At 61.2% G+C, this 21,677-nt stretch overlaps 1 protein-coding gene across 1 annotated transcript; it reads right to left on the reverse strand.

The window, feature by feature from the left end:
• Window positions 1-200: 200 nt before the first annotated feature.
• TMEM201 (transmembrane protein 201) lies at window positions 201-15,342 on the reverse strand. The gene is made up of 10 exons (XM_010849927.1): window positions 15,128-15,342; window positions 14,613-14,807; window positions 13,286-13,462; window positions 11,732-12,084; window positions 11,100-11,303; window positions 5,399-5,637; window positions 3,299-3,370; window positions 2,386-2,685; window positions 1,498-1,632; window positions 201-395 (listed from the first exon to the last, which is right to left on the reverse strand). Exons 1-10 carry the CDS (start codon window positions 15,245-15,247, stop codon window positions 298-300), a joined length of 1,893 nt encoding a protein of 630 aa, XP_010848229.1. The 5' UTR covers window positions 15,248-15,342; the 3' UTR covers window positions 201-297.
• Window positions 15,343-21,677: the final 6,335 nt, after the last annotated feature.

Below are 21,677 nucleotides of genomic sequence, written 5' to 3' on the forward strand. Positions count from 1 at the left end.
GTCACGCAGCCCCTCCAGGATCTCCGGCTTGGGGATCAGAGTGTCAGCACCAAACGCACAACTGATACCAGCCAAGGAGGACTGCGCCCCTGAGACCACGCCCAGCCCCGGAGTCTGTCAGGTGGGGAGAAGGCGGCGGGGAACAGGGCTCCCTCCGGAGGCGAGGTCAAGGGCCCTGGAGAAGAGGGCGGAGGCGGCGGGCCCTCTGGAGGGCCAAGGCCGGCAGTGGTGGCAGCGGCATGCACCTGGGCCCACCCTCCGAGGTTCTCCGGGTGCCAGGAGGCTGCGGACCACGGGTCAGCGCAGGCTCTGGTACAGGTAGGCCGAGGTGAAGAGGGCGTTGGCGGTCAAGCTCACGGCCAGGAGGCCCCGGATCACGGAGGGACCAAAACGACCTTCCAAGAGAAAAACCGAGACCAGTGAGCTGAGCGCTGCGGCGTTGAGGCCCCACCCCCAGGGGGGTGGGCTCCCCTGAGCTGAGGCCCCGCCCCCAAAAGCCTTCCTATCTGAAAAGACCCCAGGAACCTGCTGTCATTCTAAGTCTTCACTCTTTTTTTTTTTGCACCCTGCAGCTTGTGGGATCTTCCCTGACCAGGGACCTGGCCCTTGGTAGTGAGAGCGCAGAGTCCTAACCACTGGACTTCTGGGGAATTCTCAAGTCCTGACTCCTTGAAGGTACCTCCCCTCCTGACCCTGCACCACCTAGCAGGTACCTGGCTAGGGCAGTAATACCTGTACCTTGCCATGGGGACACCAGCTTTACAGTCAGGACAGGAGGAGGCCCCTGCCCAGGCCTCAAGGTAATAAGCCGCTGAGTGGGCCCCCCCACCCAAAGTTGATGCTGCTGGGTCATGTCCCAGATCTGGGGGCGGCCCCCATTTCCGGTCAGCCCAAAATGATTGTTTCAGGAAAATCCTTGCTCAATACACACGGCTTCCACATGCCCCAGGGGAGTGTCAGGACCTGACCACTGGGCTTTACCCAGAACCCCGATTCAGTCTCATAGCCCACCCCCAGTTCACAAGCTGAGAAGCCTGGATTTGAACCCAGGCAAACTGCTGCCCAGCATGGCCTGCAGCCTCTGCACTGGCCGCCAGCGTGCCCAGGCCGACACCCCCCTGGGGAAATTTATGGAATGGTGACAGTGTTCTTTACCCCCTGTCCTCCTGAGCAGCCGCAGGCCACATGTGGCCTTGGGACACCTATGTGGCTGGTACAGGTAGGCAGCCAGATTCTTATTCTGATTACACCGTAACTGTTAGCCTTAAGCAGTCACCTGAGGCCAGAGGCCCCTGTGACAGTGCAGGCGCAGACCCTTGTAACCTGGGCGTGGGGTGCTGTCTGCTGAGCCACAGGGGGCCCAGCAGGTGCGGGGGCATCAAACCACCCTCTGCCACCCGAGGACCCTTGAGGGGCTGTTCTCTGACAGACAGGAGGGGACAGTGGCTGCAGACCCACGGCCCTGCCCTCTTCCCGCACATTCCACAGGGCGCAGACCTCGCCAGCTGGTGGGCTCCTCGGCGCACCCTCGGGTGGTGGTGTCCACCACACAGGAGGACTGGGATGAGTCGTCCTCTTTCTTGATGGAGCGGCTGCTGCAGCTGCTGCCCCCTTCTGGCACTGACTTCGTGTCTGCAGGGAGAAGGGGCGTTTCAGTGGGAGCTGGGGGAGCACCTCCAGGGACAGATGTGGGCAGCTCCACCTCCAGTCCCAGGATGGTCCGTGAATGCGGCCGCTGGCCATCCAGCCTTGCTGGTCCCACCTCGCTTGGCCTGCCCTGGACAGCGGGTGGCCTGTTCCTCACTCAGGTCCCGTCTGTGTAGCTGCCGGGAAGAGAGGCAGCTTTGGGTCAGGAGCTGCAAACGCAAACACCACTAGGTATGGAAGACGACGCCACAAGCAGGGCTGTGGAGGGGCAGAGGCTGGGGCGAGGGGCCTCAGCCTGCCCTTCTACCTGTCCAGCCCGGTGTGGCCAGAGCTTCTGATGTCATGAGAGACACAGGAAATCCACAGGTTCGTGGGAAACATCTAGATGTTAAATGTTGAGGCCTAAGTTAAAACGTTCTAGAACGCTTTGTAGAAAAACAGCATATGAACAAAATAAAAAACATCTGCAGCCCGATGCACAGAACAGAGGATCCTCCAAGTCAATTGCAAAAGAAGGAAATAAAAGCAGCCAACTAGGGGCAAGGTCCTGAAGGGTTCAAGGTCACCAGAAGCCAGGCTGTAGGGTGCCTGGACTTGGGAGAGCGGCCACAGTCAGGTAAGAGCCAGGACAGGCCCCGAGCAACCTCTTGATGGTGTCCCCATCACTGCACACTGACTGGAGGCCTCCCATGGCCCGCAGGGCTCTCCCACCTCCAGGGCGAGGTCAGAGGGCCGTACCCGCCGTGTGCTTTGTGTCCCGTGCTGGCTGCTTCTGTGGGGCCGGGGGCGACTCGACAGTGTAGAGGCTGCCGTTGTGGGGCGAGTGTTCGTCGGAGCTGCTGGGGGTGTGTGGGGCGTCCCCAGGGGGCGACGGGAACAGCAGCAGCTTCTGCCCCTTCAGGTTGAGCCGGGCTGGGCTGATGAGGGGCCGGCGGTGGCGCAGGGAGCCGGCGCTGGAGGCCACCGAGCCGGCCACGGAGGGCGCTGGGGAAGGGACCGGGGAGGAGGGGCAGCTGCCCGACAGCAGAGAGAAGTAATCTGGAGGTGGGAGGAAGGCAGAGACGACAACATAGTGAGTGCTCGCTCTGCTTACAGGAGTGCCTATTCTGATCTGTTGCTTTCTCGTCTACCGACTGAGGGAGAAAGGCCAAGGCTGGGCCTAGACTGCTGGGCACAGGGGCCCCTGCTGGGAACTGTGGGAGGAGGCACCCAGGGCGGGGAAGAGGATCGCAGAGCCTCAGCGATGCCCCCTCTGCCCCTCTCCAATTTCTGTCCAAAGTCTCTGCTACCTCCCTCAGCTGAGAACAAGGCATGGGGAGAAAGAAACCCTGGAGACCTGGGCTCAGCTAACCTGGGCCCTGCTCATTTCCAAGTGCCACCTCCACATGTCACCATTGTAAGGACGACGGCACCACAGCTAGTCCTAGAAACTCTGGTGCCCATTTCACAGAAGAGAAAAATGAAGCACGGGGTGTTAGGCACTCGCCCAGGGCTGCACGGCTGGGAGGCGGGGAGCTGGGATTTGAACAGAATCCCCTCCAAGGGCCTGTCTGCCGTCCCGCCCTGCACACACGCTCTGGAAACCCCGGCTCACACGCTCCCTGCCTGAGCCAGCTTCCCATCACTCCCCTTGGCGCTCGGTCCTTCTTACCTGAAACTGAGACCTCCCCGGGTCGGGACACCTGAGATGGAGGGCGGCTCCCGCTGAACAGGTACCCTGAGTCTGGAGACAGGAAGGCAACACAGGTCCCTGGGGAGATGGCCTGTCTCCAACCCCTCCCTGAGGCATGGCTGCTCTGCGTCACCCCACATCCTGTGTCCTCAAGGGCAGGTCCCCGCTTCACAAATAAGGAAACTGGAACCCACACAGGCCACACAGGAGCCCAGGCCTGGCGCCTGCCCTGTGCCCTTCTTTTCTCCAGCCACCTTGAGTCCTGCCTCCTCTGCTAACCTGTCGATGGGTGCAGGGGAGGGGCCTTCCCACCCAGCGTGAGCTGCAGGGAGCCGGGGTTAGGCCTGCAGCAGGAGCTGCAGAGGCAGGTAGAGCTGGGCAAGACGGATCCTGGACCGCCAGGGCCGCCTAACACCTGAGCCAAGGGCTGGCCCAGCGATGGCAACTGGGTCCCAGCCCTCACACGTCACTCTGAGACCAACCTGTGTCCCATAGCACTGCCCTGGGCCCTTGGGGCAGGCAGCCTCCTGAGCCCTCACCTCAGGCCTCCCCAGGCAGCAAGGAGACTGCCTGTGGACACAGCAGGCAGTGGCCAGACCCATGCCGTCCGCCAGAGGCCCTACAGCTTGGGTCTCTGCCCCGACCTGGAGGCTCTGCAGAGAACACTGTTCTGCAGATGGGCCCAGCTGCTGGATCCCCAGGTTCCCAAGTCCAGGGCCTTCCTGTCCACTCCGCTCCCCTCTGTCCCAGCTCCAGGGGCTGTTCACAGAGGGCCCCCAGGAACCCATCCATCAGCCCCAGGTCTGAGCAGGGCCTGAGCTGCAACTCACCTGCTTAGGGGTCTCTGCTGAATAACCATTACCAGACGAGGCCCTTCTCCCAGCAACATGGCTCACGTCAGGTGACATGGAAATGCCTGGAGTCCAGATCTCGGTACTATTCAGGGCTCAGTCTGACCCCCATCAATCCCACCCTGCAGGCCTCAAGCACTACCCACTGCTCAGCTCAAGGTGTGTCCAGTGAGCCGTCCCTCCTGCAGTGTGACCCACCCGCTACCTAGGAGGCCGCTGGACTGCACACAGGGCGAGAAGACGCCTGGGCTCAACCCTAGGTCTTGGAGGCCACAGCTGCTGGGCAAGTTATGGAGAGAACAGGCCCAGGGGATGTCGGGCTGGGCGGGGGGAGCCCCAGCATGGAGGAACTGCTGAGGGGCTTCAGAGAGAGAGTACATGTCAGAAAGCCCAGCTTAACCAAGATGCTGCCCACGTTCCTGGAGGCCAGATCCTGCTGCACCGCCCTGCCCTCCAGGCCATCCCCCAGAGGATAAAGCAAACCCTGCGGACACCAGGCAACCTCGCCAAGTGAGGAGGGTCATTGAAGAAGACCCAGCAGGGCCCCTGGAAAGATCCTGCTGGGGAAGGGGAGGGATGAGACAAAGCTTCCTGTGGTGGGGACCAGATGCTGGGCCCACCAGGGCTCCATGAACACGACAGGCTTGAACCAAATCCCTGGGCCCTGGACCACAGAGGCTGGGGGCAAATTTTCCAGCCCCCAGGGTCTCAGGGGCTTCCCAGGTGGCTCAGTGGTAAAGAATTTGTCTGAAAATTGCAGGAAATGCAGGAGACCCTGGGTTCTATTCCTGGATGGGCAAGATCCCGGGGAGGAGGAAGTGGCAACCCAGTCCAGTATTCCTGCCTGAAAAATTCCATGGACAGAGGAATCTGGCAGGTTACAGTCGACGGGGTCACAAAAGAGTCAGACATGACAGAGCACACGATACACAGGATCACAAGACAGCAGGAATAACAACAGTGAGAACTGTGACACCTACGCGCGTTAAGTCCATCACCGGGCTTAACCTTCACACAGGGTGTGTTCCACGACTGGCCTCATTTATTTTTTGTGGGAAACTGAGGCTCAGAATGGTTAAGCCCCTTGGCTCAGGCAGTTACTGAGTAGACACACCAGGGTTTGAACCCAGTTCCGCCAACTCTACAGCAGGACCCCCACCCCCGCCTCGAGCTCAGCTAGGTGCCTCAAGCCCCGCACTGCCCGCCGATGCCTTTTAGTGCCACTTACCTGCTCGTGTCAGAGAGGGGATGGTTCCCAGCGAGAGGGCCCGGCTGAGGCGGCCAGGCAGCGAGGAGGGTGAGGCCCGGCGGGGGGACCGGAACAGCTGGTGGTTGGCGATCGGCAGGAAGCCGGGCGGGGTGGGGACGAACAAAGATGGCGAGGGGCCCGTGATGCTCAGGCTCGGGCAGGGGACGGCCAGGCTGGGGCTGGTGGGGAAGAGGCCGACGGAGTCTGCTGGGAAGCACCTATGAGAGAGCCCGGGGGGCATGGGAGAGAGGAGCAGGTCAGCCCTGGGGGCCTCTGGAGCAGGGCCTCCACCTCGGTGGGCCCCCTCCCCTCCCCCACGGTGCAAGGTGGGGCCTGAGTTGGGGTCCCAGAGGAGGTGTGTGTTAGTTGCAGCAGAAAAGCGGTCCAACCACATTCACGCCATTAGGAGCAGGTGGCTGGGAGGTGCTGGCGTGACCCATCCCTCCCTGCATGCCCCCTCCGATCCCCTTCAGCCTCACAGCAAACTAGGTCTACTACGAGTCTTGGTATTAAAGTGACACTGTCGCCCTCGCCAACCTCACGCCAACCCTTCACCTCGAAGCAGAAACACCCAGTCCTGCACCGGGCACTCAACTGGGCCACTTCCTGCTTGGTGCCCAGAGCCTCCTCGCAGTGGCCGAGCTCGGGGAGCCCCTGCTCCCCCGGGCCTGACCCCGGGAGTCCCACCGCTGCTGCTCTCTAGTCTCAGACACCGGACACTCCGCTAAAGCCCCTGGCAGAGCAGAGGGGGAGGCAGCCAGGCTTGGGGATCTCCAGGAAGAGGCTCTGGCAGGACGCCAGCCAGACTCCAACTTAGAAAGAGCCATGAGCGATCGCGAAGCTGTCCGCAGACGGAAGGTGACAGTGTCTCTTTAACTTGAGCGCGGTACAGATCACACCACAGGACCAAGTGGCCCCAAGCCAGAATGTCAACCATGCTTCTGATTAAGGCAACTGATTACAGAGGGGGAGGGGGCAGAGGCAGTTAATAAGGGATTAGTCTGCCGTCTGGACCGAGCTGCAGAGGTCCAGCCTTACCTCAGTCCCAGGGGACAACTGAGCCCAAGGACAATGTGCCGACGGACGGGCAGGTTGGCTCAGGCCCTGCAGCAGAGCCGGGGGCTGGCTAAGGCGCCCACCCCAGCTGCATACCTGGGGTACCGCTGGCCAAGCTTCAGTCTACTGATCTCCCTGGTTTTCACCCCTTCCCCTCATTTTAAATAACTTCTAAGAGGGTGGGTCAGCTGATGCCCGCCTGGAGAATCACGTGACCTTTTTATTGCCTTTCTAAGTGCCAGGAGGCCACCTGGACTTCGGAACCAAAGGCGGGCCCAGTGTTTGGGGGACATGGGGAAATCAAGGTGTGGAAACTATCAAGCAAATCTATAGAGGACTCTGGGCACCTGGCTGGCTGGCCCCAGGCTGGACGTGCCTACATTCCACCCAAGGACCCGTTCTGCCTAGGGTGATCCCTACCTCCTTTCCCCCAAAATGCCTGGGGAAGGTTCTGACTCTAAACACAAGACACAGGTTGGTGCTGTCATTTTAGAACTGTGATGCCATGCAGCAGGACAGCGACGACCTTGGGGAGTGGTCGGAGGTCGGGGGGGGATGCTCAGCACCGAGGGGCAGTGTGGGTGCGCTGGGACCCTCGGCTAACTTGCTCCAGTCACACAAAGCCCCGTTCCCTGCACCTACCCCAGGACCCCTGGTTGTTGTGTGCAGCAGCAGCCTGAGGGCAGGGTGTGTGGGCCACAGTGGGGAGTGGAGGCGGGTGGTGGGGAGACGACGACACACGTACACGCACACACACACGCCTGAGCCTTTCCAGGGGGCGGCAGCATGTCTGCCTGCCCTGGGCTTCCTGTGCTACCCCACTGGGCAGCCTGTGGGCTGGGCCAGGCCAGGCGCTGGCCGAAGTACACCCCAAGTAATTGGCAAGCTAAAGCCCAGTCGGGCCATGGGTCTTAGAGGTGGCCGGCTGGGTCTGACCAGCTCCTCCCTCGCAGGTCCTGCTAACACCTGGGGCTGCCTACCTGGCACAGGTGCTCTCCCAATCTCTGATGCGAGTGGACAAGGTGGCACTGGGGGGTTGGGGGGGGGGAACGGTTCTTCAGTCTGACCCTTTTGTTGGGACACGTGGTGGCATCACTCAACTAGCAGATCGTGTGAAGTGTCAGGCATGAGCCTTTGTCCTGGCTCCACAGAAGACAGACCCTGGGAGCCTCTGTCAAAGGAACCCCACCTCCACCAGGCTCCCGGGCGCGGCACACAGACCGACGCTTCCTCTTAACAACCCCCACCCCCCACCCCAGAGACCACCTGTGCCCTCAAACCGCATCTCAGAGAGGCATCCAGCCCCAGAACCCAAGCCTGTGTGCCCGCTGTGATAGAGGGACTGTGGGGAAGGGGCGGGCCGCTGGCTGCATTGCACGCCGTCTGACACTGAGGGGGGCCTCTTGTTCTCCAACCCCATCCTGGCCCGGGCTGGGAGCGGGAGGAGAGAGAGGACAACATTTAAGGAGCAGCTTAGGGAGACAAGGAAATAAACACGCCACCCAAGGACGGTGGGCCCTGAGCTGCCCGGGGCCCATGGCGCCAGCTCCCAAACTTGACTCTGGTGGGCGCTCCCATCCCTTGAAGCCCCCGCCCCTGGCAAAGAAGCCTCTGAAGGAACGAGAAAGAAAAAACAGAAAAGACGTGGTGCCTGACGCCCCCTGGTCAGAGCAGGGCCCCGGAGGCATTTATTGAAAATACAGCATCAAACACACTACATCTAAGGCCGGGAGTTGTGGTTACAGCAATTACAGGGTCACTAGACAGTCATCCACGTCTACACAACAGAAAGGACGGGACACTGGGCGACGGTCGCAGGCAGAGGGAACAGCGGCCTCTCCCAGGGGCTCTGGGCAAGCATTATGGGGGAGCCTACTGGCCTGGGGTTGGGGGAGAAGACGGTCCCACGTCCCCAACCCCCTTCTGGAGGGTCTGGTGGTGGTCCCCATTGGAGGGGAGAAGAGGCCAACATACTCCCAGGGAATAAGCCACGGTCCCAGTGGTGCCCGCACTTCCTCAGCTGCCGCCAGTAATGTCAGAAGGTGCTGAAATATGCTCCACGTAATGGAATTTGAAGGGACAGATGCATGGTTTAAAAAATCACACAAACTCTAAAAATGCCAGGAAGCCTTCCTTCGATGAGGTCCATCTCGCGACACGAGGGTGTCTTTCCGTCCCCGCCCGCTAGAGGGCAGGAGAGATGTCTGCTCAGCAGGCTCCTGGCCAGCGTGAGAGCTGGTTACGGTTATTATAAATAATTTAACTTAAATACACGCGTACACACAGATGTCCTGCTTCTACTCAATGCCAAGAAAAGCAGTAATTAGCACCATTCTGCCAGTTTCCTTGAGAACAGGGGATTCCAGAGACCAGGGGACACACAGCCAACAGACACCAGTTCCCCGCCTGGCTCCCGCCGCCCATCTCCGGGAGGCTGGCTCACAGAGGCGAGGGACAGGCCGGCCACCCAACTCCTCCACCTTGTCAGTGCTCTTCCACCTCACCCTCCACCCAGAGCAAGCTGGGCCCAGCTCTCCACCCATGTATCAGGACGCAATGCCACCCAATACACAGGCTGGGGGGTGGGTTGGCTTCTCAGGACCCCAAGAACAGAAGGATGGTGGGGGTCAGGCCTGAGCTGGGCACTCTTCACTCACCCTGTAGGCTCAGTGAGGTGACAGCCCTGAGTGTCACCCTCACACATGTGACTGGCTCGTGCAGGTCCCCAGGTCCATACTTGGAGCGGGGTTCGTGCTCACCTCAATGACTAGGACACGAGGCCCTGCAGGGGTGTGCAGCCTTGCTCTACCCCTGCCACGGTCCTGGGAGGCAGCCCCCAGGCTGGGAACAGCCTCCAGAGCATGTCCACTCCCACGCCAGCACCCCAGGGCCCTGGAGGGTTCCAGCTCTCACTGTACAGATGGCGCACAGGAGGGGGTGGCGGGGCCTGGCCCAGGGAGAGTGAGGCCGAGGCCCTGAGGACTCTGCAGCTGCCCCACGGGAAGGTGGAAAGCAGGAGCCTCCCCAAGGGGCTCCAGAGGCCAGGAGGAAAGTGGTGATAAGCCAAAGGGGGACAAGGGACAAGGACCTGGTGTCATGGGCCTGCGTGTCCCTTGAGCCCCTTACCCAGTGCTAACTTCGGGCTGCTGCTGCTAAGTCACTTCAGTCATGTCCAACTCTGTGCGACCCCATAGATAGCAGCCCACCAGGCTTCCCCGTCCCTGGGATTCTCCAGGCAAGAACACTGGAGTGGGTTGCCATTTCCTTCTCCAATGCATGAAAGTGAAAAGTGAAAGTGAAGTCGCTCAGTCGTGTCTGACTCTGGGCAACCCCGCGGACTGCCACCTACCAGGCTCCTCCGTCCATGGGATTTTCCAGGCAAGAGTACTGGAGTGGGGTGCCATTGCCTTCTCCGAACTTTGGGCAGTTGGAACTTTTTCTGGGCATAATAATGGAGGTGGGGTTTCGGGATGAAACTGGGGACATCCTGGCATGGAGAGAGAGGGGCAGGGCCCCGTTACCTGCCAATCAGAGTCACCTTGGCCTGGGAAGCCTGAACCCCAGCCCTGCAGGGAGCGAGTTGAGGGTTGGGCTGTAAGGGTTGGGGTCCTGCCTTTTCAGGGCAGAGCCAGGGGCTTCCCAGGAGAGTGGGCAGAGTGTGTGTGCCCCAGTTACGCTGTCTGGCTCACAGCGGTGCCCAAAAGATAGGGAAGTAAAGAGCATGTAGACCCCTCCCCCCACCCTTCTGAGTGATCTCCCACCACAGGCTGGCTGTTAGGAGAAACCTGCTGATCACGGGAGAAGCATGATTTTCTATCCTCCACCTCCACATGGGCCTCACCCCACAAACTCATGGTCAAGGCCAGTCTGGGTCTAAGAACTGCATTTCTCCATCCCTGGGGAAGGAGGCTGAGGGATAACGGGCTCTCAGAGCAGGGAACCCTGGGGTTAGCCCTGCCTCCTCCTGGTTTCATGAACTCCTGGGGGGCTGACTGACAGCAGGTAGGACCAAAAGGACAGACCAGAGAAACAAGAGTGGGACAAGGTAGGGGGCTCTGCTTGGCCCTGACTCAGCAGCACCTGCCCACACCCAGCAGCCCGAGTGGTCAGGCCATGCGGCGAGGGCCCAGCCTGCAGCCACCGTCGCCAGCCCATGCTGGGGGCTCAGTGATGGGGCAAGGTGAGAGAAGAAGCAGAAAACAAGCCCGTACCCCTCTTCCGATGGTGTCAGCGCCAGGAAAGGGGCCACGGCCAGTGTGGGGGTGCCTGAGCTGCCAGTGGAAGCCACGGGGCAGAGGCAGGCAGTATGGGTGTTGCCCTGTTCCGATCTCAGAGCAGTGGTGGTGGGGTCTTTGGCCAGAAAGGTGGCGGCAGTGGTGACCAGCTAGAAAGCACTTGGGGGTGCTGGGTGGAGGGTGGCTTGGTGGAGCCAGAAAGGAATGGGGGGGCCTGACTCCTAGGGGAAGTGGAGGGGCTGGGCCAGGACCCTAACCTGGGGGGTGGGGGCGGGAGTGAGGCAGGTAAGAAAGAAGCAAGACAGAGGTGCCCTGTCCGGGCTGCGGGCAAAGCCCAGGGCCTGTTGGTCCGTCTGTCCTCCCCCCGCAGTCACTGCTGCTTCTCTGACCTTCGGGGCCGGAACCTCCGTGGGCCCGTCGCCTTCCTCGTGGCCACGGCTGCCGTGAAGCCCACCAGGCAGCACAGGGACGTGGTGCTGAACTTGAGCGTGTCCAGCCAGCTGGTTGAGGCGGCCTGCAGGTACTGCTCAGCCAGGTGCAGCCCCAGCAGCAGGGCCCACAGGCCAGTGGAGAAGGCGTCGATCCTCCGGAGCCTGTGGGGAAGAGTGGGAGTGAGGGCCCAGAGAGGTGGGTGAGGCCCCTCCAGGCCCCCCACCTCCTGCCTCCTCCATTCACCCTGGCCCTGCTCAGAGGAGACCATCGAGGGCCCGAGCAGAGCGCGGGGCTCTCAATGCCACTTCCAACACTTCCTCACCCCATGGCTCTGAGTCAGTGTTTCTGAGCCTCAGTGTCCTACTCTGTACAACGGGGCAAGGAAACCTCCCTCAGAGCTGCGGTGAGAGGAAGGGGATGCCGTTCGGTACAGGGTCTGCATCTGCACAGGCAAGCACTACACCCCGTGAGCTAGGTCACCACTGCCTGACTGCGGTGAAGAGCCTGGGGTGGGGAGAGGACGCAGTGTGGCCCCAGGGCCCCTGCCTCCGCTGAGCTTCCTCCCACTGCGTCCCTGCCCCGCACGCACCTGATGCGGCCGGCCAGCAGCATGGCCAGCAGACAGGTGAGCAGGCCCAGCGCCACGACACCCATCTGGTGGCTCTGCCCGAAGGCCCAGGCCTCGCGCAGCTTCTCGGCTGCATGCTCAGGCAGCAGGCCCAGCAGCTGCCGCCAGCCCTCAGCCCCGGTGGCTGTTCCGTTGTCTGGTGGGGCCGAGCCATTGCTACCAGTTGGCAGGGTCGGGGGCAGCGGGGCTCCCGGGGCAAAGGGGTTGCTGGTGCCGTAAAGCGCTGTGGTCAGCAGGAAGGCACAGGCCAGGAAGGCGAGGGCCCGGAGCATGATGACCTGCGCTGGGGCCTTCACCGCAGACGCGCAGAAGCTCTGAGGGAGGGAGAGGCAGGTCAGCGACAGGGCCAGAGCCACCGACAGCCCCCCGGGGGCCCACTCTGTGCATGGGGGTCTGGCCAGGGGCCCCCAGCACTCACAGAAGAACCACCAGCTCCCAGTGATCAGAGGTGCCCTAAATTCTCACGCACTCTTGGCTTCGTTTCTGGTTCACCCGTGGGTCCCATTAACCTGTCTCATTTCTGGGCCTTCACTCCACTGTGAGCTACTGTGGGCGGGGGGACTGTGCTGCCACATTCTCTACAGTAATCCTCTGATCTGATGGTGACCTTTCTTTCAAACACATTTTCCAATCATTTTCAAGTTATTGTAAGAAACTCCTACTGTGTGGTTTTAACTAGAATTTTAATGAACGTACACACAACTCTGGTCAAAGTTAAAAAGTACCGGTTACTAACTTTGTTAACTTAGGCCCATAGCTGTCCCTCTGAAACTATCACAATGTTGTTAATTGGCCATGCTCCAACATAAAATACAAAGATAAAAAGAAAGAAAAAACAATAAGTTGTTCAGTCTGAAAGACAGTGGAGGGGGGGAAAGCAAGGGTCAGCGCAGCTCTCTGTGCAAACAGGCGTGCGGGCCAGTGGTCAGGGGCCTGGCTGCAGACTGGAAATCGCACACCAGCTGGTTGGCCAGACGGCCACCACCAGCTAGGTACCTCTGGGGACCCAGGGCGAGGGGAGAATTTCTTTGGGGAGGATGGTTTTTACTTCTAAATCCACCTGCTCCTATATCACATTTTTTTATGGCAGGACACTCCAGCATCTGAGCAGTGACAAAAACTAACGATGGTTTTAGCCAGCTGGTCCAAGGTTCAAACCCCGGGGACGCCGCACACCAGGCCCTCTCCCTGAGACTCAACCTCCCTGCCTGGTTTCCAGGGTACCTTGGAGAGCACCCACTACAAAGGTGCTACAGGAATCCCCAGAGGTGCTGGGAGGTGCCCAGGCTCTGGAGGGCAGCCTAGAAACCCTGGCCATGACACAAGTTCTCCTTGGGACCCCCCTCCCCCACCCCTGCTCCACTCTGGCTTGGGGCACAGGTTGGGAGGCGGCCCCACAGGAAGGTGGCTGCCCCAGAGGAAGGGCCTGGCTCTGAAGAGCTGCCCCTGGTCACCGGCCCGCCCTCCGGGAAGGGGTCTCCTGCACAGACTTGGGGGCTGGGACGCCCCTTGCACCTGTGTGTGGGTCTGGTCGGCCTCCCGGCGCTTGAACTGGTGGCTGAGCAGCAGGGCGCGGAGCTGGCGGTTCTGGTGCTTGATGTAGTGCTCCACGGCCGCCTGGCACGGCCGGCACAGCTTATACATCTGCTCCAGGTGGTGCCGGTACACCTCAATCTCCTCGTCGTACCTGCCCTGTGGAGGGGGCACAGGCTCAGGGTCCCGGGGGTGACCATGTGCAAGTCATCCCTGTTCTGTACCTGCTTCCTCGGGGGCTCGACAGGACCAATGGCCTGGGAAGAGGAGCCACCCACAGCCCTGGACACAGCAGGGCCCCCAGGGGATGTTCCAGCTAGTTCTGCGGCTGCCAAGGACACACCTCGAGGCCCGAGCCTGGCATGTGGCCCTTGCTCAGGCCCTGCTCCCGGACTCCGGACACCACCTGGGCTTGAACAGATGGGCCACCTGGAGGTAGACCTGCCTCCTCACTGAAGCCCAGCGGTCCAGGAAACACGAGAAAGCCCCTGGCCAGGTCAGGGCCTCGGCAGGAACTGAAGGGCCTCTGCACTTCAGGAACAGCCCAGGCAACGCGAGGCCCACCCTTCCTTCCCCAGGAGATGCAGCACATGCTTCCCGGTTTGCAGGGGAGCCAGACATTTCAGTCTGCAGGGGCAGGAGGGTCCTGGCTTGTCTCTTGCTAGGAGTGAAGGTGCCAGAAACCTGCCCTGACTGCCCCGTCACACGTGCCTGCCCTCCTCTTGGCAGCCTTCCCAGCTTTCTCCACCCAGCCCCAGCTCACCTCTATTTTCCTCCCTCCCCACCTCCCTCCCAGACTGGGCCTTGGGGAAAGTCAAGGTCTCTGAGCTTCAGCAAGCATTGTCTCTTGAGGTCACGGAACCCCCAGACTGGGCGAGGAGAGATGGGCTAGATGACAAGGCTGCTGGCCTCCACGTGGACCCAGGAGGCAAAGGGCTGACATCCAGCCTCTGGGCAGCACCCGCCTCCCCTTGCCCTCCACGAGCCAGGAGCCTCGCCCACTCCAGAGCCAACTGCCCGCCAGGCGGTGGGCTAGACGGACTCAGAGGGACACGGACAGGTTGGACCCAACAGAGCCCCACGCTGGAGCCCAAGGACCCTGCCTCCCCTCGCCCAGGGACAAATCCCTCTGGACTGGCAGGTGCTCCCAGGCTTGGGGCCCCCACAGCAGTGACCACGAGACAGGAAGTGTGAGAAGCGCGTGGCTGAGATGACACATCCGGAATGCAGGCCAGCAAGGGGTTCTGGGTGAGGAGGGGGTGCCCCTCAGCGGCTCTACTGCCTCCAGCATCCCCAGCCCCCCACTCACCTCGTCACGTGGTGAGAAGGCAGCCAGCTGCTTGACCTTGGCGGTCTGGTGGTGGCTGCACCTCCGGCACAGCAGCACCTGGCTGCTCACCCACTGCAGGGGCTGGGCGGGGGCGCGGGGGCCGGGTGAGCCGCTCACCACGTGGTTCAGGTGCTCCAGGTACTGTGCGGGGATCGGCTTGTTGTAGTCACCATTCTGAGGGAGGAGGACCCGAGTCGGGGGAGGCCTCCCCACAGGCAGGAGCCTCCCGCCCCCGCTCAGGCCGGGCGCCGGAAAGAGGTCCCACATGCAGATACTTCCCCAAGGTGGATCGCTAACACTCCCTCTCTTTACATGCAACACGGAAGCTCTTCTTCCAAAGGAACTTCACAGGGAACCCCAACTCAGGCGAGATGCAGAGTCTGAAAAGACCTGGGTCTGAACATAAACCCGCCCATGTCACCCTGGCTCCCTGAGCCTGTGCACTGGTCCTCAGAGGAGGCCCTGGATGGTGGCCGGGGTGGGTGGGGGCGTACCTCCTGGAAGCCGTTGTACTGCTCGCAGTGGGGGCAGTCCCAGCAGTTGCGGTTCCCGTAGGGCACCACCGTGTCCTGGTTGCAGAACCAACAGTTAACGACGGTGTGTGTTGGCTTCATCCTGCGGACAAGGACAGAGTGGAGTCTGCGGGAGGATGAGAGACCAGGGAGGGTGGGCGGCAAGTAGGGCGGGGGACTCCATGAACCCGTCCACGGGACCTGGGCTTATCCTCAGCCAACCAGGCCAAGCCTCCTTGACCCTGGGGTCAGCAGGAGACGGACCAGGAACCCGGGGCCAGCCAGGCTACGGGCTGACAGGGACCTGGCTCCAGGACCTCCCTCCTTCCCTCCCTCAAGGCCCACAGACCTGGGCCCATTCCCAGGCTGAGGAAACGGTGCTCCCTGGGGAATTTCCAGATGGACGGGGCCTCGGTGCTCACAGAAGCCCCAGGAGAGCCAGGGCCAAGGAGACCAAGGGTGGGGACTGAAGACAGCTGCTCAGCCTGGGGCCAGCCCCCCCTGGCTTGGGGACAGGACAGGCTGGCCCCAGCGGCCCCCGCCAGCCACACGCGTGGTGACAGGTGGGTGTGCAGGATAATCCCGGCCCAGACACTGAGGGATCTGTGCTCGAGTACCCTCCATCCATCTCCCTGGCTGTTCGGCGGGTGTGTGTCAGGGGGTGGAGGAGGCAAGGACATGGCAACTGCCAAGCAAACCCCTCCAGTCTCAGAAATCTACGATAACAGGTGGCAGCTCAAGCCTGGGGTCCTGGCCTTGCCACTCCTGTCTCCCTGCTTGCCCCCAGAGTCCACCTCCAGCTGTGGGGTTGCCGTCTGGGCCTCTGCTGGGATGGGCAGTCATACCACACGTGGACACCCCTGCTGTCCAGAGGATGGCACAGCCCCAAGCTTCTGGGAGCCAGAGTCCCGGCTCTGCCAATCCCTCCTCTCTCAGCCTTGGCATTTGCGTGTTATCAGGGCCCAAAGACACAAGACATGTAAGGGTGCTTTGTAACACAGGGCGCTGACTCTGGGGTTGTCCGGGGGCCTGGCCCCCTGGAAAGAGAGCTCCTGCTTCTGACACTGAGCTGCCTCCTGGCCTTGCCTGTCCATGGACCATGGGCAGACCACAAGAGTTCTCCAAGCCTCAGTCTTATTACCTATCATCTGTGGACAAGACAAGTGTGGGAAGTGCTTCCAGAACCTGGCTGACTGCCCAATAAACAGCAGTTTACATGCGGAGGGCAGGGGAGGAGAGAAGCAAGCCCAGACAGAGGACATGGAACCAGACCCTGCAGGGAAGCGTCCCAGGGTCCACAGCGGGCACCCTGGCTTGCCCCAGCATCATTGAGCTGGAGGGCAAGGCTCAGAAACAGTAGTGCTGGGCAGCCTGGCCCCATGGACACGGTGTGGCCTTCAGGGAAAATCATTTTTTTATCTGGCTGATGCGGATAGCAACCATCTCTGCTCCAAAAAGCGTGCTGAGGGATCAAGTGAGAGAACTGAGGGAAGCGCTGGGCTGGGCAGGTGGTCAGCGGAGGCATTCTGACAGCCTCACTGGCCTTCAGGCCAAGAGCAGTGGAAGGAGGCGCCTAGCGGTATGGGAACCCTCTCTGCCGAGAAGCCGCACTTGGGCAATTAAGCACTTGGCTTTCTCTCTGTTAATCTGTAACCGCTTTACAGGCTTCTCTATAATAGTGCACGAGGGCAGGCGTGTCCACAGGGGCGGTGAGGCAGGCCCAAACACCTTTCCCCTGCTCCCCTGGGTCCTGCTGGCCTCACGATGGGCCCCTTTGCCCCTCCACCCCAGATGCCCACCATACCACACCTGTCACTGGAGAGAAGCCAGCAGAAGGGCTGGCAGCCCATGAGTAAAGACAAACAGGAAGTGAATAAAGATGACCAGTGGTGGGCACCTGTGGTGGGCGATCAGGAACTGAGGCTTTGGGCTTGGGGGGCCAGGCACGAAGCCCCTCCCACCCAGGAAGTCATCGTTTTCACCCTCAATCACCAGCTTCGTGGTGGGGAAGTGAGCCCGGACTGGAAAGGGGTGGTCGGGAGGGGAGGGGGGATTAGGCCTGGGCCAGCCCAGGTGGCGCTAGTGGTAAAGAACCTGCCAGCCAACGCAGGAGACGTCAGAGACGGGTTCCATCCCTGGGTCGGACGAGGGACCTGGGGGGGGGGGCATGATAACCCACTCCAGTATTCTTGCCTGGAGAATCCCATGGACAGAGGAACCTGGTGGGCTACAGTCCCTAGGGTCACAAAGAGTCAGACATGACTGAAGCGACTTAGCACGCACATGCTGAGCCAACAGCTCTGGCTTGGTAATCCCTGCCCAGGGTTGTGGGGGTGAGGGTCTTCTCTCACAGACAGAGCAGCTGCCGGCCACCCCGACCAGATGGGTTCCACCTGGTGGGGTGTCATCCCCCACAGCTCCTCTGGGGAGCGCCCTGAAAGCACGCTAAGGCCTGTGAGCAGCAGATGGACCAGCGATGCCAGGTGTGGATGTCAGTTCTCCAAGGATCAGCGATGTTCCCGCCTGCCTGGAGCTTCACATGCCAGACACGTGGGTGCATGTGACTCACACTCGCGGGCTGCACTTGATGGCTGACCTTGCAGCTCATAGTCTCCACAGCGGCTAGGCGGCCCTGGCCTGTGGCACTGCACCCGCCTCTACCGGGCCTGACGTGGAAGCCAGCTCAGCCCCATCCTGCTCCTGCTCAGGCTAACGCCCCCACCCTGTGCCCCTCCTAACCCCTTGACCTACTTCTCTCCCGAGCCAACTACCTCTGTTCCCAGCGAAGCTCTGGTCAAACCCCTTGTGGTAGACAAGATCAGAGGGGCCAAGAGACAGCGACCCCGTGACACAGCAGGAGAGACTTAGATGGGTCGAGGCCAGGCCACCTCCAGTAGAAGACCAGGCTCCAGAGGATGGGCGGTTGGCTTGGAGGCTCTGGAAGGTAATCACCCAGCCCCTGCTGCCTGCGTGCTGAGCTCCTGGGCTCTGCTTGGGTCAGGGGAGGCCTGAGGCAGCCAAGGGTAGGATGGGCCCCACGGGAGGAACCAAGGGGCAGCTGTGTGTTCCGGAACCATCCCTCCACAGCACCAAACACACAACGGGAAAAAGATGAACACAGGCCCTAATGATGGTATTGCCTTGTGAGCCCCAAACATGCATGTTTAGTCATAGCAAAGCTCGTGCCCTGACATGCTGCCACATCCTAAGAGGTCAGGTGGGGGCAGGGGGTCAGTTCCAGCCCACTACTCTGAGGGCTGCAGCTCCATGCCCCTTGGTCCTGGCCCCTGCCGGGGGTGGGCATCAGCTGTGAGCCCAGTGCAGGGTGACACAGAGGAGACACTGTGTGGGCTCAGTCCCTCTTAAGGGTTGGGGGCAGGGGTAGCGGCGCTCAGAGTCTGGGGGAGGCCGATGTGTCAAGCAGTCTCCACCACACCAGGCTCTGTGAAGTCCCCCAAGGGGGACAGGGCACACGGCCTGTGACCCGTGTGCTGGTCCAGCAGATCTGGAAGATGGTCTCTGACAGTCAGGCTGGTTTCCTTAGGGCTCGAGAGGTCAGCCTCCCAGGTGACGGGTCCCTGAGGGACCCCACACACTGCCTTGCTTGCTACTCTGTGCCCTGAGTATTGTGCAATCCACCTGGGAGAATCCAAGGGCCTCCTGCAGAGCAGAGGCACCAGCACCAACGGGCCTCCGGGCCGCCCACTCCAGCCTCTAGGCAAAGCACACTTCGGTCCACAGCGGTCCAGCCAACACCAGACAGAAGGCCCGGGTCTGCTCTCGGTGGATGGCCCTGGCTCCTCAGCATGGCCCAGCTGGAGAGGCACAGGCTGGGCTAGAAAGGAGGCAGAGATGCACGAGGCTCCCCACTCCCCGGATGCAAGGACAGAACGACTGCACAGGGCAGCTGCGGCAGATGCCACAGCAGAAAGCCAACGGGCAGAGCGTCAGCCGTCACCCTCAAGGACAGGCCTGCCGGCCAGCAGGGCCAATGGGCAGATGGCCTTCAAATGGCTGGGACTGCCAGGCAAGGGGGTGAGGACCACCCAGTGTGTGTGCAGGGAGCCAGACTGCATGGCTGCAGGAGAGCGTGGCGAGAGGTGTGCAGGAGTGTGGCCGAGGCTCCACTCCTTTACCCAGGAGGCTGCGCCGTCTCGTCTCCAAACACCAGACAGTGGACAATCCAATAACCACGTCTGGGGGCTCCAGCAGCCATGAGCAGGCTGTGCCGGCAGAAGATGAACACGATGCCCAGCAGCAGAGTCTGGGGGTGAGAGTCTGGGTGAAGTGGGCACAGGAAGCCACAGAGACCGCCCGGGTCCAGGGCGAGCAAGCCCGGCGAAGTATAATCTCGGCTTCCACCTGGCCTCCTGGGTGCAGAGCGGCAGCCAAGTGAGGACCCAGGGCACGAGGCTTGGTTAGGAGCTGAAGGGTCGTGGTGTTGCTGGGCAGGAAGCCCGATCTCCTCGGCCTCCGTTTTCTCATCTGCTGAATGGGGCCACCAGCAGCACGCACTGCCCCCCAGGTCACAGGCAGTCCAGTCAAGAGGACTCCATGGGCAGGAAGCCAGGCTGGCCCTGCCCGAGGCTCTGGGTACCACAACACTTCAGAAAAGCAGGCTCCTGCCCCTGCTCCATGGCCAGTCCTCCGTCCCTGTCCCTCTCTGCTGAGCCTGCAAACACCCACCCGGCCAAGTCCATTTCCAAAAACAACTCTCCTCACATGCCCTCTCTAGGGTCATTTAAAACCCACACTATGGCCAAAGCCGTTCCTCACTGTCACCAATCTCCTCCAGGAGGGAGAAGGGCTCAGTCTGGGGCTTGGTCTTGCTTCTGAATCGTGACAGTGGCCAATTTATGACACCAGATAAAGCCAGCACTTAAGGAGCATCTCAGAACCTCCCGGGAAAGGGCTGTCCTCTCGGCCTATGGGTCCCAGGGCCACATCACGACTCAGGTGTATCAGTGGTACCCTCGTGGCTCCCCTCAGAAACCTCGCAGGACACTGCACGCAGGTCTCAGGCTCTTGCCTCCAGGAAAGGGAAGGCTGTGGCGGGCAGCCCAGGAAGGCAGACAGGCTCCCCCCGCCCCCCACCCCCAGGAACAGCTGCAGCACAAGAGAGGCACAGTGGGCACATCCAGCTCAAATCCAGCCACACAATATGGGTGGGGGCCACAAAGCCTGGTGGCAGTGCCTGGCCCAGGCTGTGATCTCTGGGCTGACACTCTTTATTGCATTTCCTGGGAAGCAAATCGGGCTCTGGACACACCTCTGCCGTCAACATTGCTCTGGGAATCTGAGCAAGTGGTGGGCACCTCTGCACCTCAGTACCTTCGTGTATAAAATGACTGATGTGAACCAGCTGATCCTGTGAGCCCCTCCAGCTTCCAAAAACTGGGCAAAAGCCTGGACGTGTCGAATTGTGGGCTGTCAAGGGTCCCGCGGGGCCACCCCCTCCGCAGCCTGCCATTCTGGCTCATCCTGCAGACACAGCTGATGTCCCTCCCACCCCTTCCTCCCCCGGGAAGACTGTGACTCAGTCGATCTCACGTCTTTTCCCCTTGGGTAAGAAGCGGTACACGGTGGTGGCTAAGGAAGAACAGACAAGCCCTCCAGGTTCAAGTCCCAGCTCCCCCGCCTGCTGTTGACTGGCTGTGGGCAAGTTCCTTTGCTTCTCCCACCTAAGAGCTGAGCTTCCAACATCTGCTGCTGAAGCTACAAACCCACCCACCCAGAATGTTCTCCAGAATGTTCTCACAACCCCACCTTTTTTCCTGTTCCCTGTAAAGGTGGATCAAGTGGGGAGACAGTGGAGATGCCCCTGAGGTCCTCCTGAAATAAGAGGGCCAGTAAGCTTTTATCCCTGACCACGGAAGCCCATGATAGGCCAGCTCTGCATAAGGGTCAGCAAGGTCTGTGAACCTGGGCCAGGGCAGGGGGCCGCCACTGAACCCACCCAGCAGAAACCCAGCGCAGTATTTAAACATCCCTAAAGTATGTCATGTCAGGCTTTCCTGCTCTTGGAGGCTGCAGAGTCCAGAGGTTAGGGACGCAGGCTCCACGGTCGGGATGCTTCAGTTCACATCCTGACTCGTCTAACTGATAACAATTTTTGCAGCTCTTTTGTCCCTCCGCTTCTCTAGACAGAGCACGGCTGTGACTGAAATGGGCTTATATGAGATTACAACAACGCCTGAGGCAGCCTGGGCCGCCTCAGGAACCGCCGGCTAGTACTCAGCCTACCGCAACGTGCTCCTGAGGACCAGGGATCAGGGCTCCGGGCGGCAGACAGCGCGGCTGGACACCCGCTCGTCTCTCCCGCAGGGTTTGGGGGCCCAGCAGATCCTGCAGCTCGGTCTGCACGGTCTCCGCGGGGGAGGAAGTTCGTACCCCCCACGCGCCCCACATTCCTGGGCGCCCCCAACCCGCTCCGCCGCTTTCCGACAGAGGAGCCCCAGCCCGGTTTTCTTTCCGGGGGCGGGGCGTGCACGACGGGTCTCCGCGCTGGGGCTCGCGGGCCGGGCCCCACCGC

This window comes from Bison bison, unplaced genomic scaffold (assembly GCF_000754665.1).
Source record: "Bison bison bison isolate TAMUID 2011002044 unplaced genomic scaffold, Bison_UMD1.0 scf7180017864289, whole genome shotgun sequence".
Classification (NCBI taxonomy): domain Eukaryota; kingdom Metazoa; phylum Chordata; class Mammalia; order Artiodactyla; family Bovidae; genus Bison; species Bison bison.

Coding starts and splice junctions, on each gene's coding strand:
- TMEM201 (XM_010849927.1), bottom strand. CDS start 15,247: ATGAAGCCAACACACACCGTCGTTAACTGTTGGTTCTGCAACCAGGAC. Junction 11,304..11,731: donor CTGCTGGCCGGCCGCATCAG/GTGCGTGCGGGG, acceptor TCTTCCCCACAG/GCTCCGGAGGATCGACGCCT. Junction 1,633..2,385: donor GGACACAAAGCACACGGCGG/GTACGGCCCTCT, acceptor TTCTCCCTGCAG/ACACGAAGTCAGTGCCAGAA.